Raw genomic sequence first — 17393 nt, 5'->3', positions numbered from 1 at the left:
GTATTATTCCTAGGATTATTTCAAGTAGTTCTATTATTTCTAATAATTACTTTAGTTCTTGCAACTTCTCTAGCTTAGATCTGTCTCTTGTTATTATATTTTACTTTTGCTGGACTAAATCCTCTAGTTATTTTCAATGTCCTCATGCTGAAATCAATATTACTTGTATGTTTATGTTATACACCTTACCTTTTTTTTTCATATTGACAAGTTCCATGAGACTGAATTTGAGAGAAAACAAGTGGGCTCTTGACTATCAGTCTGTTATTCCCTGGAGCAGTTTGGATACCTTGTGGCATCTCTTGTTTCCATAGTCAAGTCAGCCTTCTTGGCATTTCTGCAAATTCATTAGGAATGAAATCAATGTTATCCATAATGAATATGTGTGTGTGTGAGATAATGACCCAAAAATCTCACAGGTGACCCGTGCAATTTTGACCAAAATCGTCAGATCACTCAATTTGTCCAATTCTTGCCCCAGAGGGTGAGTCATGCACAGAGGACTGTGAGGAACATATGGGGAGCCTGGACCCAAAGGTTTGTCCATGAAGCCCATCCAAACTTAAGGCTCTGGGTGGATTTTTAGCCTTTCCACCTCTAGAACCACCAACTTTGGCCTAAGTGGTCTCCAAGTGATATCCACAGCCCTCAACCTGTGGGTGAGAGAATGGCCCAATTGCAGCCAGTACCCAAAATGACTCGAAAATCTCATAGAGTTTTACCAAGGCATTTTTGACAGAAATCAGGTCACCAGATATGGTTCAATCTTGCCCCAGAGGGAGTCATGCACAGAACGCTATGATGTACATTTAAGGAACATGGACCCATGGGCAGTTGTGTGGGGCCCAACCAAATTTGATGCTCTGGGTGTATTTACAAAGGATTACAAAGGCGGAGCATGCCGACAGGAGACCTTTTGATCCATATGTAGGTCGGTGAAAAAAAAAATCATAATAAAATAATAAATAAAAACTATAATAATGTAAATAACAAATGAAATACATATATAAATGCATAGGTATAGTTAAATAATAAACAAACAGGTAAATAGTAAATAATAATAAATTGACATATAACTAATAATAAATGAAAATCAGACAGACAAATGATAACAAAACAAAAACAAATAATATAAAATAAATTATAATCATTACAGCATTTTTGCCTCTCCGCTTCTACTGCCCACACCGTTGGCCTAATTGGTTGCCAAATAATATCCACAGGAATTCTCATGGCCCTCCACCAGTGGGTGAGATACTGGCTTAATCAGAGGCATACATACATACATATACCAAGGCTTTTTCCCCCCTTACAAGGGAGGTAGCCAAAAAGGAAAAGGCATAAAATCATTCCCACCCATTCCATCCCTGAATACACTCCACACCCCTCCACCCTCCCTCTTATATTAGCACCTCCTGGATGATGGGTCATCCCTGCACCTTGTCCACTGCCCTGGGTCAGAAGCAGTGTCGCAAGACACAGCACATCCACAGCAAGGCCACTTCATTAAATCAGCGACCCACCCTCTCCGTCCCCTCATGCATAAAAGGAGAAGACAGGGAGAAATCCCTTCGGGCTGCATCAAATTTTGCTCACACATACAGTAACTCCTCACTTAACGACAAACCGCACTTACGACGGTCTTACGACTTTCACAAATATTCATTGAACGATACAATAAAATAATGAATGTGTATACAAAGAGGGTAAGAAAAATATACATATTTCTATTCCTTTTAATTCTATATATCATAAAAAACACTTGATCAACAGGAAAATAATTTTCACCCACACTGTTTTCCATAGCCCATTAATTTATTTTACACTCCAAGCTTCTTCAAAACCTGAGCACAACTTTGCACAGGCTAGAGCACCTGAGAGATGGTACCTGGAAAATGCTACTTCTTCCTCCACATAGTCGACTTCAACCTGAAAATTTAAATGTTCAACTTCATTGAAAAGCTCCTCAGAAACACTTCATAACTCTATCTATATTTATGTCTTTTATGCACATAAAAAATCAAATAAACATATTCATAAGCACAAAGAAGATTCTTACAACAAGATGCGCTTTGGCCAGTGATTGGAATAGACAATACTTGGCACAGAAGTGGATGGAGTGAATTTGACAGGATGACCAAGGATGAGATGGATGGATGGGATGAAATGGGATTTGAACAAGAGGGGAATGACTGTTGAACAAGGAAGAGAGAAGGCAGGGGATGAGGGTGAGTAGAGAATGGCTGAGTATGGATGATACTTTGATGCAGCCTGAGGGGATCTCTCTCCATCTTTTCTATTTTCCACATGAGGGGATGGAGGAGGGATTGTCAATTGAATGAAGCAGCCTTGCTGTGGTTGTGCTGTGTCTTGCTACATTGCTTCTGATCCGAGCAGTGGACAAGAGGAAAATGAACTTGAGGGGATGACCATGGATGAGATGGATGGATGGGGTAAAAAGGGCTTTGAGCAGAAGGGGAATGACTGCTGAACAAGAAGGCGGAGAATAGGGGCAAGTGGAGAATGGCTGGGAATGGGGGATACTTTGCGGCACCCCGAAGGGATTTCTCTCTATCTTCTCTATTTTCCACATGAGGGGACAGGGAGTAGGGGTTGCCAACTGAGTGAAGCAGACTCACTATGGATGTACTGTGTCTTGCTGCATTAATTCCGACCTGGGTAGTGGGCAAGAGTGTTTTGACCCTTCATCCATGAGGAGCTAACAAGGTGGTGGACTCCCTCAATCAACCTGATCATGGGTGGTGACTTCAACGCCAAGTCGTCTGCCTGGTTTGTCGACAACCCTGACACAGACAGAGGGCTTGATATACAGACTCAATTCGACTCATTGACTATCATGAACAACACGCATAATCATACACATATCCCATACCTCACCTTTTGCTCCCCCAAATACAAACACTAAACACTGTGATCAACAACAACAACAAGGTGGTGCATGGGAGTGCAATGGGAGCGGACGTACGCATTTGACTTGGCTACACCCCTTATATGGGGAAAGAAACCCATAGGATATAGATAGACAGATCGACCTTGAACATCCAAGTAACTAATTCAGCAGTCAACAAAATATCTATTTCTTGTGTATTTTTGCATGTTGAATCCACATATGTTTTTAGAATTACAGTGAGACCTCTCATTAACAGACATTAATTAGCTGTGTTTGCTGTGTTTTCGCTGTGTTTTTGGTGCTGTTGTTTAGTGCGTGCAATCACTATGCCACCCAAAAACCATTCCAAATCAACAGATTATTCACATCAACAGACACCGTTACCCCCATTTTAGTCCGTTAATGAGAGGTAGTACTGTACTAGTAAACAACTTACTAAGATAACATTGGATCAGAACCAACAAGCCACGTCCCTGAGACATCACATTTTGGACATCATCACAACACTATCTTGAAAGCTATACATGACTTTCCCTCACTAAACTAAAACTCACCCAATCAACCTACCACACAAAACAAGATGCATAAACTACAATAAAGGCAGAAAAGAACACCCAAAAAATAGAGGAATCCTACAGAACTCTGACTAGGGGAATTTCCCCATTCTTAAACATAGCTGAAAAGCAAAGACACTATGATGGCAAGCAAAATATATTCTCAGGAAATACAAAAAGATATAATCCATAGGTAAACGTGTAGTGGAGTGGAAGGAGGTTTCCTTATGGATAATGTGGATGAAGGTGAAACTGGGAAAGGAGATGTGGGGGAGGGGCATCCCCTCCTACATACACTACTAGAATGGACTAGACTTTTTGAAGGAAAGGAACATGAGGACAGTAGTAAAGGACACAATATCAACCTGGAGAGCAGTTATGAGCGGAGTTCCACAAGGTTCAGTGCTTGCACCAATAATTTTTCTTATTTACATTAGTTAAGGCAGTCCGTCGTTGACGACGAAGACGTCCTCTCTCTCTTGAAAGTTTATAAAGCAAAACATTGGTAAAATCATTATCGATGTCACTGATGTATGCGTCGATGGCTCCTCAAGCCAAACTCTGAGGCGCATCACTTTCCACATGTTGGACATGGGATACCGTCCCCAGGTGGAACAGGGTTTTGGGCCTGGTACTCATGCCTGCTGGTTCGCTATTAATGACATGATGGAAGGGACAACAAGCTATGCTATGCCAACAAGTTTGTAGATGATACAAAAATCATCCAGGAGGTGCTCAGATAAGAGGGAGGGTGGAGGGGTGTAGAGTGTATTCAGGGATGGAATGGGTGGAAATGATTTTATGCCTTTCGCTTTTTGGCTACCTCCCTTGTAAGGGGGAAAATGCCTTGGTATATGTATGTATGTATGTACAAAAATCATGGGAAGAGTGAAAAATGAGGAGTACAGTAGAATACTGCAAAAAGGTTTGATACTATTTTTGCATGGGGTCAAGAATGTTCAATACCAAAAAATGCATAGTACTGGAAATGAGCAATAGCGGCAAAAGGCTAGCCTTAAACTATTCCTTGGGCAGTAAACACATTACAAAAGCAAAAGGTGCAAGACTTGGGACTGTTGATAAAAGACAACCTGTCACCTGATAGACATATCAACAGGATTGTGGGAGAGACATATGGCCTACTGGAAAAAATTAAAGTCGCGTTCCATTTTATGGATGAAAAAATGATGAAAAAACTCACTGAAACCCTGATACATACATACATACCAAAGGCTTCCCCCCCCCCTTTCATAAGGGAGGTAGCCAAAAGACAAAGGCATAGAAACCACTCCCACCCATTCCATCCCCTACATATTCCACTCCCCTCTACCCCTTCCTTCCCTCTTATCTTGGCACCTCCTGGATGACAGGTCATCCCTGCATCTTGTCCAGGCGGGATACCAAGTACCAAAAAGAATATAAAGAAAATTGAAAGAATCCAGAAAGCAACTACGAAGATGGCCCCAACACTTTCAAAACTGTCATATGAGGAGAGATTGTCAAAACTGAAATTACCAGCTCTGGAACGAAGAAAAGAGAAAGAGGGGATTTGCTAATGATCTATATAATCATGAAAGGTATGGATGTCCTTGATAGAGAAGACTTACTAAATTGGGATAAGAGAAATACAAGGGAACATGAAAAGAAACTCAAAAGGGACAGTTATAAATGAGACCTAAAAAAAAAAAATAATAATAATAATAATGATAATAATAATAATAAAAAAAAAAAGCTTTCCACACAGAGTGGTGAATGTCTGAAACAAACTGAACAAAACAATAGTGTGTGCAAAAACTATACACAAAATTCAGAGCAAAGTAGACACTGCGAGATACAAAGACGAGTATACCTCCCCTTCCCGAACGATACAACTAGGTAGGTAAATACATCTTCAACACATCTAATACACATTTGACCTTAACTGTCCTCCAAGAAACATCACAGGAAATGCAAACAAAAGGTTAACCACTTCCATACGGTGATGCTTACGTGGGCGTTATGAGGAGCAAGTGGGTACGCGATGATGCCGACGTCGGCGTCTTGATTATTTATTGTAGTCGTACCTACGTAACCTCCATTCTCTTTAAACTGGCTTCATCATATTTCCTATGGTTATCAAAATTCACGGGTGAAAGAGAACGAACGATTGAGCACTGACTTTATTTTTTATAATGCAATTATTATGATGCAACATCGCACATCGGGCAGGTAATGCTGCCAGACGTGCGATGTGCCCCGGAGTGAAGAGGTTAAATGTATTCATAACAGCTGAAAGTGCAGAAATATGACAGCAGAGAGGAAAGCAAACAATAGTGTATAAGCAGTTCATATGAACTACGCAATGCACCCAGTTTAATTCCCCATGATTATGAACAACAAAATAGAAACAGTATAAAATATGGTAATAAGACAACTAACAGGCTGAATGGGTTACAGCATTGCTACTTGTTGCAGTGGTTGGCAGTGGAGGCAGTTAAAATTCTGCTCAGCAGATGAGTTTGTAGTATGGGTATATAACAATAAATTCCCTGCTCCAAAAAGTACTCCATAAGGAGGTACCATCCTTGCCTCCTCTGAGAAGGGGTACTTGTGATGTTAAATGAATATATCACCAAAATATCCACACCTAACATACAAAGACTGGCCGAACTGGAATTACCAACCCTGGAACAATGAAGAGAACAAGGGGACCTAATAACCATCTACAGAATTATGAAAGGAAAAGAATGCCTTGATAGAGAGGACCTATTAAATCGGGAGTTACGGGACAGAGGAAAAACAAGAGGACATGCAATGAAACTCAAAAAGGATAACTACAGAAGAGACCTGAAAAAGAACAGCTTCCCACAATGTGATAGATGTATGGAACAAATTGGATGAAGAAACAGTGTGTGCAAACACAATACAACAATGTAAGAACAAACTTGATCTTGCGAGATACAAAAATGGGTCACCATGAGCATAGCTCCCATTCCCATATAATAGAACTAGGTAAATACATCATCTACACTTACAAAAATCCTCATTATAGAAAAACCTGTGAGATTCGTACTGTAGTTCTATACAAAACCCTTGAACCCACTCATTCATCACACATCATAGCATACAGCATGGAACATAAAACCCACTCTTGCAAAAACAATATTAACAAATATACCAGAACCTTGATGTTCTTTGGATCATTTGATAACAGATATTGCTTACATGTAAAAAAAATAATTCTTGAATTCATCTTTGCCCGGTAAATGATATGGCACTGATCTAATGGTTCAATGTTACACAAATAACAGCACTTCATGCTTTGCATAGAAATGAAAAAGACTGTACATGTTACATACATATACTAAAGGCTTTTTTCCCCCCTTACAAGGGAGGTAGCCAAAAAACAAAGGTATAAAATCCACTCCCACCCATTCCATCCCCACACACATTCACAACCCTCCATTTTGTCTGTGGTAGAGGAAATCTCTATTCGTAGAGATTTTATGATACTTTATTATACTCCGACTGTCCCTCCATTATGCCGTCCCCCCACTCTTGTTACTGTCCTGTACCATTTCTCTGAATATTCATCTTCTCATTTTGCCGAACCCTACAGTGGGGGAAAAGAATACTGCCACCAAGTTCCACTCGAGTCGTACTCGTACATGTGTTAATCCATAATAAATATCTAATAATTTAATCATGATGTGCAAAGACATAAAGACTTAAGTTAATAAATTTCTTAACTATAAGAGTTTTCTTACCTTAGGAAAAAAAAAAAAAAAGTAATAAAATGGAAATAAATTTACCTTTCCATGAGCCATTGCACCAACAACAACAACTATAGGTTCATTGGTTGGTGCAAGTTCCTTTGGATGAATAAGTTTCTCTGCAGTAAAGGAAGTACCAATCTTTTTACAACCAACTGGGAGATGATCTGACACTGGATTTCGAATAACTTTCAATAACTTCATATTACCTTCGGATGCTCGGACACTAAGTTTGTGTAATAATTGTACTGGAAAAAAAAAAGTGGGATATAAAGAGCAATCTATCACAAATTTCAAGCTATTTTTCTGTTATTGTAACAATCTTCAGTTATATCTTCTGTTTCAGAGTACCTACCCATTAATCCAGCAAACCTTTTGAATGTTCTTGGAATGCGGCACTGTGGGTTGATTTCAATTAAAACATTTTTCTCTGTATGAATATATACCTGTAAAAAACAAATATCTGTGAAAAGTATTTTACATACATACATACCAAAGGATTTTTCCCCCTTACAAGGGAGGTAGCCTAAAAACAAAGGCATAAAACCACTCCCACCCATTCAATCCCCAAATACTCCACTTCCATCCACCCCCTTCCCTCCCTCTTATCTTGGCTCCTGGATGACAGGTCATCCCTGCATCTCACCCACTGCCCTGGGTCAGAAGCAGTGTTGCAAGACAGCACATCCACAGCAAGTCCGCTTCATTAAATCGGCAACCCCCCCACCTCTCCTTTCCCTCATGCAGAAATGGAGAAAAGTATTTTACTACCATAATATAAAAAGAATCAGTGGCAACTCTTGGCAATGAAATGGAAAGGGTGCAAACATACACAACACATCCCTTCTAATTTACCAGAGGCAGCTAGTTGACTGCATCACAGATAATTGTCCAGGATGCAACACTCCACTCCACACCAAACAACACATTATGGAAGACTGCATTGTAATCATGATTGCCAATAACACAACATATACTCTAAAAGGGATTTGTGGGAAAAACCCCTTTCCAGTCATGGCATTCGTCAGGGATTGCTCAGCCAGTCTAGAAATCAATAACAACACAATTACTGAACAATGTCAATATACACATTTCCCATATATTTCAGAGAGCTACAGCCAATGTAGCTATAGAGAACAGCAAGGGAAATGTTGTGTGTGATGACAGTGTGTAATACATTTTTGCAGCTCCTTCCACTTCATTGCTACGAGTCACCAATGAAAATACAGTCAACTCTTGCTCTACTTAAGTTTTATTTAAGCATAACTTAACAAAGATTGGTTACAAAATAGGATGAGAGAATCATGAGAGGTAGAAAGAAAAGAGAAGATAAATAAAGCATAAGATAAAGGAGGCAAAGAAGAGAGCAGATGTGAAATGGGGTAAGAGTATGACAGAAAATTTTGAAAGTAATAAAAAGATGTTTTGTTAAGAAATTAAGAGAGGAAGAGGACACGAATCAAATAGAGAAGAAAAGGTAAAAGGTGCGGATGGAGAGATGATAATAGAAGAGATGCCAGTAAAAGGAAGATGGGCAGAGCATTTTAGGGAGTTGCTATATGTGAAGGATAGGAAGGGAAAGGTAGTTGCAGTGGGAAGTGCTAAGAAAATGACAGTGATGAGTGAGGAAAAGGGAAGAGAAATAAGGAAAGATGAGGTGATAGCAGTTGTTAAAATGACGAGAGCAAGTAAAAAACCTGGGTTGGATGAGTGTCATGTGAAGTGTCTCAAAAAGTGAGGTGCAGTGAGGGTGGACTGGCTGGTGAGGTTGTTTAATGTCTTTTTTAAAAGAGGGTAGAGTGCTGGTGGACTGGAGGACTGTCTGTATACTTCCACTTTACAAGGGAAAAGGGACAAGTGTGAATGTAGTAGTTTTAGAGGGATCAGTTTGTTGAGTGTAGTTGAGAAGGCTTATGGGAGGGTCTTGATTGAGAGGATTACAAGAGGAATAGAGGGAGTAATTGGTGAGGAACAGTGTGGGTTTAGGACAGGTAGGGGTTGTGTAGATCAGATTTTTGTGGTAAGACACAATATGTCAGAAAGCTATAGGAAAAGGTATGGATTTTTTGGGGGCTTTTATGGATCTGGAAAAGGCTTATGACAGGGTAGACAGGAAGGCACTGTGGGAGGTACTGCAGATAAATGGGATAAGAGGAAAGTTGATATGAGCACTCAACAGTTTTTAGGAGAGTAGTAGAGCCTGTGTTAGAATCAGAAGTGGAGAGAGTGAGTGGTTTGAGGTAAAGGTGGGACTTTGCCAGGGATATGTTATGTGATCTTGGCTGTTCAATTTATACATGGATGGGGTGGTGTGAGAGGTAAATGCAAGGGTAATGGGAAAGAGATTAGAAATGGTTAAAGAAAATGGAGAAAAATTGGAGATAAGCCAGTTGTTATTTGCTGATGACACTGCACTTGTGGCAGGATCAGAGGAGGGATTAAGGAAGTTAGTGACAGAGTTTGGGAAGGTGTGTGAAAGAAGGAAGTTGAAGATAAATGTGGGTAAAAGTAAGGTGATGAGATGTACAAGGGGAGAATGTGACAGCAAATTGGAAGTGAGTATTAAGGGAGACTGGAGGAAGTGGATAGTTTTAGATACTTGGGTGCGAATGTGGTGGGAAAGGGAGGAGTGGAGGTGGAGGTAGAATGTAGATTGAGAGAAGCAAGTAAATGCCTTGAGGGATTAAAAAGTGTAATGAGAAATAGACATTTGTAAATACATGCTAAAAGGAGATTGTACGAAGGAGTGATTGTGCCGACAGTACTGTATGGGGCAGAAACAAGGAACATAAGAGAGGAAAAGTTTGAATGTGTTTGAGATGAGATGCCTGAGAAGTATGATAGGGGTTACTAGGCTGGATAAAGTGAGAAACAAGGAGGTGAGGAGGAGAACGGGGGCAGAAAGGGAGTTGGGAGATAGGGTTGATGACAGAGTATTGGGATGGTTTGGACATATGGAAAGAGTAGGTAAAAAAAAAAAGATTTGTAGAAGAGGCATGGAAGGAGTGAACATGAGGGGGCAACAAAGGACGAGATGGATGGATGGGGTAAAAGGGGCATTGGGAAAGAGGGGAATATCTGTTGAGGAAGGAAGGGAGAAGACAGAAGATAGGGGTGAACGTAGAATGGTTGTGTATGGATGATGCTATGATGCATGAGGAGGAGTGAGTAGAGGATGGGGGGGGGTTGAGGGAGTATGTGTGAATGATATTTTGATGCAGCCTGAAGGGATTTCTCCCTGCCTTCTCATTTTCTGCATGAAGGGATGGAGGGGGGTTGCCAATTAAATGAAGCGGCCTTGCTATGGATGTGCTGTGTCTTGCTACACTGCTTCTGACCCAAGGCAGTGGGTAAGATGCAGTGATGACCCATCATTCAGGAGGAGCCAAGATAAGAGGGAGGGAGGGGGGTGAATGGGAGTGGAGTATGTGGGGATGGAATGGGTGGAAGTGGATTTTATGCCTTTGTTTTTTGGCTACCTCCCTTGTGAGGGGGAAATAGCCATTGGTATATGTATGTACATACAAACATATACAAGTCAGACTTGCAACCTTAACATTTTCTGGAGTTAGAGTTGATTTTTTTCAATGCAACTCCACATCCTTCTTGGGGTGTATTGGGATTTTTGGTCTTTTGCAGATAGGGTATATAATGTAAATAAAAAATTTACTTAACCTACCAATGCATAAATAATCATCACAGAGTAGCATATCACTAAAATGGGTGAATGAACTTTCCATAGCCCAGGAATATAATCCCCCCTTCAATTATGGGAAAAACATGTTTGAAATACAAGATTTTGTAAACCACAATACTGCATGTTGAAGGGAAACAGAAAATAAGAATTTCTTACTAAATTCAACAGAGGGAAACAGATACCTGTAAAAGACCAGCCTGGTTGAGAGGAGAATCTTGAAGCATGAGGAGGCACTGATGTAAAATATCAGGTCGGTAGTCTGCCGGATCCTTCTTGTATTTCTTCATGAGGCCCATGTGATCATCACAATTCAGCAGTTCATATGCTCTACCATTCTGGAAGAGAGAAAAGCATTACAAAGGGGAAATTATTTTACAAAGGCGGAGCATACTGACAGGAGACCTTATGATCCATATCTAGGTCGGATGCAAAAAAAAATCATATTAATAATAAAATAATAAATAAAAACTATAATAATAAATAATAAATAAAAACTATAATAATGTAAATAACAAATAAAATACATAAATAAATGCATAGGTATAGTTAAATAATAAACAAACAGGTAAATAGTTAATAATAATAAATTGACATATAACTAATAATAAATGAAAATTTGCAATATGTTTCCTATTGTTGTCCTTGCCACAGCCACTAGATACATATAAGATGTTTGCCTGTGCCAACAGTAAGCTCCTCTTGTGAAAATGTGACACATTCTGATGGAGTATTAAGCACACAGTCTCATAGAAGAATATCTTCTTGTTGTGCAGCTGATTTCATACCACTGAAGTCTTACCAAGCAGCAAAATCATGAAGTCTTTCTACTGACAAACTGGAAAGACATTAATTACTACAGTACATATAACACATACGAGGGTGTACCGTAAAGTTTTAATTATCACCCAGAAGTTAGTCAGCTATGTCAATGAAATTTTGTCAGTGTAATCACTGGTCCTCATGTGCATGATGGTGCAAACATGTTCTCTTAAGTTTATTTTTTTTACAGGTGGTGCTAGATGTCACTAACCTGGAGGATGGAGAAGATTGAGGCTCACAACATGATTAAGTTCCTGTACTTGAAGGGTTAAAGTACCTGGCAAATCCATGATGAAATGAAGGCTGTCTATGGTGATGATTGCCCATCATATGACACTGTTGCAAGATGGAAAAGGAATTTCCAAACTGGCCACATGTCCCTCACAGACTAGCCAAGAACTGGATGACCATCACTCATGGACAGTGCAGCCACAGTGAAGAAAGTGGAGGATCTTATCCTGGAAGACCTACTAGCAACCATCCACATGATCATGCATGAGACTGGTCTTAGTTACGGCAGTGTGTGGAAAATTATTCAGAACAAACTGCACATGTCTAAGGTGTCAACACTCTGGGTTCCATGCTTACTGACTCCTCTCCAAATGCAAACACGACATGACCTGTCGAGGCAAATGCTGACTCTTTTGGAGCAGGATGAAGAGGATTTCTATGGTTGTCTGGTAACTATGGATGACTGTTGGATCTATCTGTATGATCCTGAGACCAAAGAGATGAGCAAGGAGTGGAAGCACACCACAAACCCCTCTCCCCAAGAAGGGTAAGGTGCAGAAGTCCACAGGGAAGGTCATGTTGTCGGTTTTTTGGGACTGTCATGGAGTCATCATCACAGACTACCTTGCACAGGGTCAGACCATCACTAGCGCATACTAATGCACATTACTGAACAAGAAACATCATGGTATATTCACCAAAGGAGTCTGTCTCCTTGCCAACAATGCACCCGCTCACTCATCACAAGCTGGGGTTGTGGAAGCAAGGTGATGTGGCTATGAAATCTTGCCACATCCACCCTACTCTCCTGATCTTGCCCCAAGCGACTTTTTCTTACATAAGAACATAAGAATGAAGGAGACTGCAAGAGACCATAAGGCCTACACTAGGCTGCTCCATATCCATCTCCACCTGTCATCCCCATCCATAAAGCTGTCTAATCGTTTCTTGAAACAACTGATAGTTTCAGCGCTTGTTCCCAGAGATGAAAAATCCACTGCGGGGTCGGCGATTTGATGACACAAATGACATCATTCAAGAGGTGGAACAGTGGCTTTCAACACAATATGAGGACTTTTACAACAGCGGCCTGCAGAAGGTCATGAAATGATGGGAGAAATGTGTGACTCAGGACAGTGACTATGTAGAGAAGTCTTAAGGGGGTACGCGACACCTGGGGGGGGGTGAATTTGGTAAAGATATGGCATTTTTCAAATCTGTGTTCAAAATGTTCGTATACCACTTAGAAATAAATCCCGACAAATAAATTTCCAGCCGCGCGCAATTTAAAGGTCCTGGGTGAGGATTAAAGGGACAGATTTAAAGGCGCAACCCACACTAGAAGGAGGCGTGCCACTTAGGACCTTCAGGCGCAGCGAATAACGTTGAAATTTGATTGAATTTACACTCGCCCAGTGTATCAACGGCCAATACGATTGTGGAGGGGAAGGAAGGAAGGTGGAGGGAGAATATTTCGCCAACTTTGTGCGAAACTAAGCGTTAGTTACCGGCTAGCTCTGAAAAGGGAAGTACGCATGTCTCATGAGCTCTCATTGCAATCTATTACTTTAGCTAGTACATATTACTCTTTAGTACAGTCATCATGGGTAGCAAAAAGAACAAAAGAACATCACAATGACAAAAAACAGCAGTTAAAGATGGCAAGCAGTCAAAGACGACTAAAGATCTCACCACCTCTTACTCCACCACCGCCCTCACCTGCACCTCTGTGACGGTGACAGAGGTAAAGGACAACATTAGACTAAACAATTCAAAGAGGAAGATTAAATCCAAAGAAGAAAGCAAGAGGAAAAAGATCAAGGCTATACAGGAAGAAAGAAGAAGGGACATCATATGATGCTGGAGGGGGTGCCCTACCAACATAGATTGGCGAGGGGAATCTGATGAGGAAAGAGAAGGCGCCCACTACTGGAAAATAAACCTCTTTCCAATGATTTAGATACCCTGAAGACCCCCAGCAGAGAGGTTTCATATGAAGAAACCGCCAAAGGTGCAAAAAAGCAAATTATATGATGTTGTTGTCTGTGCGTCGTCACTACTGTGACATACTTATACTTTAGTTTTTCAGTATTTAAAGTACTTATAATTAAAATATGTTGATAATTTTTACTGTACTTACTTATTATATAATAAGAATTAAGCCATGAAAAAATCAGTCAAATTGGTGAAACTATAAGCAAGTTACAGATATATTCATATTTCAAGTTGCCATATCTCCGTTCGATATTTTTCTACTTTTTTTAATCATAAAAAATCTAATATACATTAAATTTAGATGAAACTTACAGGGAATATTACTTTTAGTAACTGCTAGGGCCGATCGTTCGAATATTTTGAATAGGATGAAAGAGTTCGGAGTAATAATGGAAAAAAGAGCAAAGAAATTGTATTTTTCACAATTTTTGCCAGACATTAAAATTGAAATGCCTGTATGCAAAAGTATAAAGGAAATTGTTCAATTACTCAATGACCGGCCCTAGGTGTGCCTACTGACTAATCATAGCCAAAATATAAAACAAATTGGTCCACGTATTATGGTGCTGTGCACTTTTAAATGTCGCTACTGGTATACGTACATGTGTACATACATCATTCTGCTTCACCTAAAATGTAGGCAATATGGATACCTATTTACCTGAGAAGTTTCAGCTCTTTACTCTAAATATTTTAGAAAATGACCTCCAGGTGTCGCGTACCCCCTTAAGGACCACAAATAACAATGAAGTTTCTGACTTGTTTGCTTCATGGTCATAATTAAAACTTTACAATACACTCTCATATCTATTGATAATAATAACTCTCTCTCTGGTGGCTGTAAGGCCAGACAGCCCTTCACCACTTTAACTATGTCTCTCTGGATGGTCCTGTTTTCTGCTAGTTCCCTCCAGTCTTCTCCTGATCCCACTCCACCTACCCTTCTGTACCTGGGTCTCCCAAGTGGTCGTCTGCCTTGTACTACACCTTCTATCACTTTCCTAGGTAGTGTGTCTATATCCATTTGGGCACAGTGACCAGCCCATCTTAACCTTCTTCCTTACACTTCACAATGTGGTTGGCTTGTCATGTTTCTGATTTCCCAGTTGTGCCTATGTCTCCAACTACCTTCTTCATCATCAAACACTGGACCAAGGATTCTTCTCAAGATATTGTTTTCAGACTTCCATGCTCCTCTCTGATATTGATATACCTTTAATATATATATATATATATATATATATATATATATATATATATATATATATATATATACATATATATATCGGGAGGCTAGGACGGTACCCCTCACAGAGGGTTTTATAGTGTGGAATTTAATGAACCATGCCCTCACCTGGACCTTCGCCGCAAGTAACTACGCCCTAACCAGCTCGGCCAGTGAGCTTCATATATATATATATATATATATATATATATATATATATATATATATATATATATATATATATATATGTATATATATATATATATATATATATAAACAAATAAAAAATAAAAAATTAACTGGGAGACTGACAAGACTTAACAATTTCTATAAAACTATTGGTTGCCCCAATAAAGATCAAATCTTGAGCATCGATGAATGATTCCTAGCAGCTTCCATGTGGCCATTTTATTTTCTTTATTTGCATGTTGCATGCTGAGAATTCCACTGGTGCTATCTGTAGTGAGCTTTCAATGGTTGAAGTATCTGGTGCATAATTACCATGACTGACTTCAATTACTGACAGCTTACAGGTTAGTTTGAATAGAAATTTTAACTGTTGAATTGTGTGAAAAAACACCATATGGGCTATCTTGTTACACTGAGATAGTATGAAAATAATATTGGGGCAGTATTAATATACTATCAGGATGACACTATACAGTACCAAATGGTATCCAGATGATTAAGACTGTACTGGACAGTATTCAATATGACAGGAAAGATCTATTTTCTCTTTGAAATGGTTACATTAGGTTAGGTTAGAAACTACCAGACAATGTAATTTTAATGATAAATATTTATGCTTGCATGATTCTGGAGTTTTATCTATAGATATTTGAAAAAAAATATATATATATATTATTTTAGTTGTGCACACCTACACAATATAGCATTAGAAAATTAAATATCAACTTGGTAAATTATAATGCATGAACGTAATCTGCGATTTTCTTGTAGGAAACAAAAAACAAAAAAACCTTGCTACAAGTAAATTTACTAATGAATGAAGCCACTAGGTTTCGGTATAGACACCATTCCAGTCCAGTCACTATCAGACGACAGTTTTCAGGTCATGGACTGGGTGTTCTCCATCAGATGACATTGATAAGTGCTGTTACAAAGACAATAGGACTGCCTTGGGCTTTATGAGAAAACACAGGGTTCTGCCATCGTCTGTTAATTGCTCGAGGTACAATAATAATCAGGCCATCAGCATCTGTGACGACAATGACCCAGATGATCTTTAGAATTTGAGGTATCAAATTACTAAACATTGGTTAGGTTACATAGGTTAGTTAGGTTACACTTACTTAGGTTAGGTTAGAATAGAATAGACGAATTTATCATCCTTTCATTTCTTCAATCTCGGCACCTATCAAAACAAACATGACATATCATTCAACCACCACAACTTCGTTCGTTACAAAATAGGCTTTAGCAACTTTTTTGTTACTGATTTCCAAGAAAATCACATATCCATATAAGTTGATCTATTATAATCTACAAAATTATTATTTAATTTTCTATTTCTATATTGCATCGGTGTGCACAACTAAAATTTTACCAAAAGTGAAAAATGCATTTGCATGTTCCTGGAATAGAACCAACTTAATGATTACAGATGGCTTGAAATTTGCCAAGGATGGCAATACCCATTATCTCTTGCCTTAATCTATCCAATATCTAATGTGGTTAGAAATTAGGATCCAATAATAAACCTGGACTTTGCTTTGAAAGTAAAATCAAAATCAAAATAGTTACGGTAAAATGCTACATCACGTAGCCGTGGGTGTGCACAACTAAAAGTTATAATTATCATTATGCCATACTTACCTTGACACTCTCCAAATTTGCCCTTTCCAATACAACAATCAATCTTTTCTGCTGATTCCTAATATGTCCAACACTCAAATGTTTCTTGGGTGGCTCAAAGGATTCATCATCATGATCTTCATTATTTCTTTTATTCCCCATTGTCACGGAAAATTGACGTCAATAAATATCAAGTCAGTATTCAATTTATTTATTTCTATTCTACTCTATAGTTTGCATAGTATGTTTGGTAAGTGAACTCTTACAGACTCACTATTCACCCACTACCCTGCCTTTTGTCAATTGTCAGTAATTTGTAAATTTCTACTATCACTCAAATCCACACTACGTAGTCAACACAACCATACAAGTTACCGCATGGGTTTGAATGTAA

General features: G+C 39.1%; 1 protein-coding gene across 1 annotated transcript; it reads right to left on the bottom strand.

Moving 5' to 3' along the window:
* Nucleotides 1–1722: 1722 nt before the first annotated feature.
* Nucleotides 1723–17393, bottom strand: LOC143026471 (ribosomal RNA small subunit methyltransferase NEP1). The gene is made up of 5 exons (XM_076186916.1): nucleotides 17021–17393; nucleotides 11097–11249; nucleotides 7573–7663; nucleotides 7257–7465; nucleotides 1723–1929 (listed from the first exon to the last, which is right to left on the bottom strand). The coding sequence occupies exons 1-5, from the start codon at nucleotides 17159–17161 to the stop codon at nucleotides 1816–1818; spliced, it is 708 nt and encodes a 235-aa protein (XP_076043031.1). The 5' UTR covers nucleotides 17162–17393; the 3' UTR covers nucleotides 1723–1815.

The sequence above is a fragment of the Oratosquilla oratoria genome, chromosome 6 (assembly GCF_046742065.1).
Source record: "Oratosquilla oratoria isolate Oo_2021 chromosome 6, ASM4674206v1, whole genome shotgun sequence".
Classification (NCBI taxonomy): domain Eukaryota; kingdom Metazoa; phylum Arthropoda; class Malacostraca; order Stomatopoda; family Squillidae; genus Oratosquilla; species Oratosquilla oratoria.
Note: the sequence above shows the minus strand (reverse complement) of the source record. Positions and strands in the feature narration are given on the sequence as shown.